General features: G+C 56.4%; 1 protein-coding gene across 1 annotated transcript; it reads left to right on the plus strand.

The window, feature by feature from the left end:
* The first annotated feature begins 1,757 nt into the window (after window positions 1-1,757).
* LOC136495524 (uncharacterized) lies at window positions 1,758-2,120 on the plus strand. Its single transcript, XM_066491433.1, has one exon. It carries the CDS (start codon window positions 1,758-1,760, stop codon window positions 2,118-2,120), a length of 363 nt encoding a protein of 120 aa, XP_066347530.1.
* Window positions 2,121-2,539: the final 419 nt, after the last annotated feature.

Genomic DNA, 2,539 nt, shown 5'->3' on the forward strand with positions numbered 1-2,539 from the left:
CGGGACCCTCCCTCACTTTGCTTGGGCGAGCCAAAACATCGCCGCTGCGATGGCCTTGCTACACGGCCTTCCAGAGGCCGCGATGTCCGAGGATCGCCGGGCCCACCGAGAAATTCGCATGTTTCTCGAGCGTGCGGTGGCGCAGCAGGCGGAAAGCTCGTTGTCTCGGCGACGCGAGCCAGCGCACGCCCTCGATGCTCCCCACCAAGGACGCATCCATTCACCATACACTGTTAGGCGGCAGGCAGCACACCGCTGTCCTGGTACATCAACGTCTTGGCCATGACCGCGACGTGCGCAGCACCATCGACGCCCGTAGGCGCACCCATGGCAATGCAAGGGAGGGAGCCCGCCGCGGCTACCACCCTCGACGCGGCGGACATTACGACAGCGGCGAGGACCGGAGCCCGAGCCTCGACCTGCTAGGCCCTCAGGCCATCGGCCGACACATCCTCAACGCTGCCTTCCCACCAAGGTACCGATCGCCTACCAACATCCCTAAATATTCTGGGGAAACAAACCCCGGGCTTTGGCTTGAAGGCTATCGGCTTGCCTGTCAAGCCGGTGGTGCGAGTGATGACGATTTCATTATTCGCAATCTCCCGCTATTCTTGGCCGATTCGGCACGAGCGTGGTTGGAGCACCTACCATCCAACGCCATTCAAAGTTGGGCGGATCTGATGGAGATCTTTATGGGGAACTTCCAGGGCACGTATAAATGCCCTAGAAACCCATGGGACGTCAAGAACTGCCACCAGAAGGCCGATGAAACCCTTCGCGGGTACATCCGACGCTTCTCCCGGTAGTGCAACGAGTTCTCTAACATTGCTGACGCCGACATAATAGGAGCCTTCCTATCTGGGACAACCTGCAAGTCTTTGGTTCACAAGCTAGGGCGCAGGGGCCCGCAGACCATCAAGGAACTCCTGGACATCACCACCAGCCATGCCTCAGGAGAGGAGGCGGTCGGAGCCATCTTCGACTGTTCCGACAGCAAGGCGAGGTGGGACGAGGACGCCGGCGAAGGCGCCTCCAACTGTCCCACCAAAAGAAAGAACAAGAAGCAATGGTGCGACAACTCGCTCATGGCCGCTGTCGACCGTAAGGGTGGTCGGAAGCCCGTGGAGGGCGCTCTGAACCACTTTGAGAAAATGCTCGAGGGGCCATGCCCAAACCATGCTTTCCTGGCCAAACATCTGTACAAGGATTGTGGCCTCATGCACAAATACTTGTCTGGAGGCCTTAACAAAGTGGAGCAGGGGAAGGAACCTACCCCCACCATAGACGACGCCGAGGAGAAGGATGATGCCTTCCCAACACCGAATGGCGCCCTCATGATCTTTGGAGGATCAGCGGCCTACGACTCCAAGCGCCGCCAGAAGGTCACACGTCATGAGGTCTATACGGCTGGACCGGCCACGCCTGCCTTCCTCCGATGGTTAGAATCTGCCATAACCTTTGACCAGACCGACCATCCAGATGCCATCCCACACCCAGGAAGGTACCCGCTTGTTGTCGATCCAATCATCGGCCCAAAGCGACTCACGAAAGTACTGATGGGCAGAGGCAGCGGCCTCAACATCATGTATGCCAAGATGCTCGACGAGATGGGCGTTAATCGAACAAACCTCCACCCCATCCGAGTGCCTTTCCATGGCGTCATGCCTGGCAGACAGGCCGTACCACTAGGACAGATCGATCTGCCCGTCACTTTCAAGAATTAGTCCAATTATAGGACTGAGACCCTCACTTTTGACATGGTAGGATTCCCTAGAACCTTCCACGCCATCCTAGGACATCCATGCTATGCGAAGTTCATAGCCGTCCCCAACTATACATACCTCAAGCTAAAGATGCCAGGTCCCCACGGGGTCGTCACCGTCAGCACCTCCTTCTGTCGTGCTTACGAGTGCGAAGTCAAATGTTGCCGCCACGCCATAGTAGTCATCGCCTCCAAAGAGCTCGCCACCCTCAGGGAGGAAGTCATTGAAGAAGTGCCCAATGCAAAGAGGTCATCTAGATCGTTTGAATCAATGGAAGGGTCCAAGGAGGTCCTCATGGACCCCAGCAGCTCTGAGGGCAAAAAGGTCCACATCGGAACCGCGCTCTCCTCCGAATAGGAAAGCGCGCTCGTCGACTTCCTCCGTGATAACAAAGACATCTTTGCGTGGAAACCCTTGGATATGCCAGGCATCTCGAGGGAGGTCGCCGAGCATACCTTGAAAATCCACCTAGGCTCCAAGCCAGTGAAGCAATGCCTGTGCCGCTTTGACGAGGAAAAACGTAGGGCCATCGGTGAAGAGATAGCAAAATTGTTGGCTGCCGGGTTCATCAGGGAAGTACACCACCTAGAGTGGTTAGCAAATCACATTCTTGTGTGAAAGAAGAGCAGGAAATGGAGGATGTGTGTCGACTAAACAGGCCTCAACAAGGCGTGCCCGAAGGACCTGTTTCCTTTGCCACACATAGACCAAATAGTTGATTCTACCTCAGGGTGCGAAACCCTCTGCTTCCTTGACGCATACTCCGGCTACCACCA

Source organism: Miscanthus floridulus, chromosome 12 (assembly GCF_019320115.1).
Source record: "Miscanthus floridulus cultivar M001 chromosome 12, ASM1932011v1, whole genome shotgun sequence".
Classification (NCBI taxonomy): Eukaryota; Viridiplantae; Streptophyta; class Magnoliopsida; order Poales; family Poaceae; genus Miscanthus; species Miscanthus floridulus.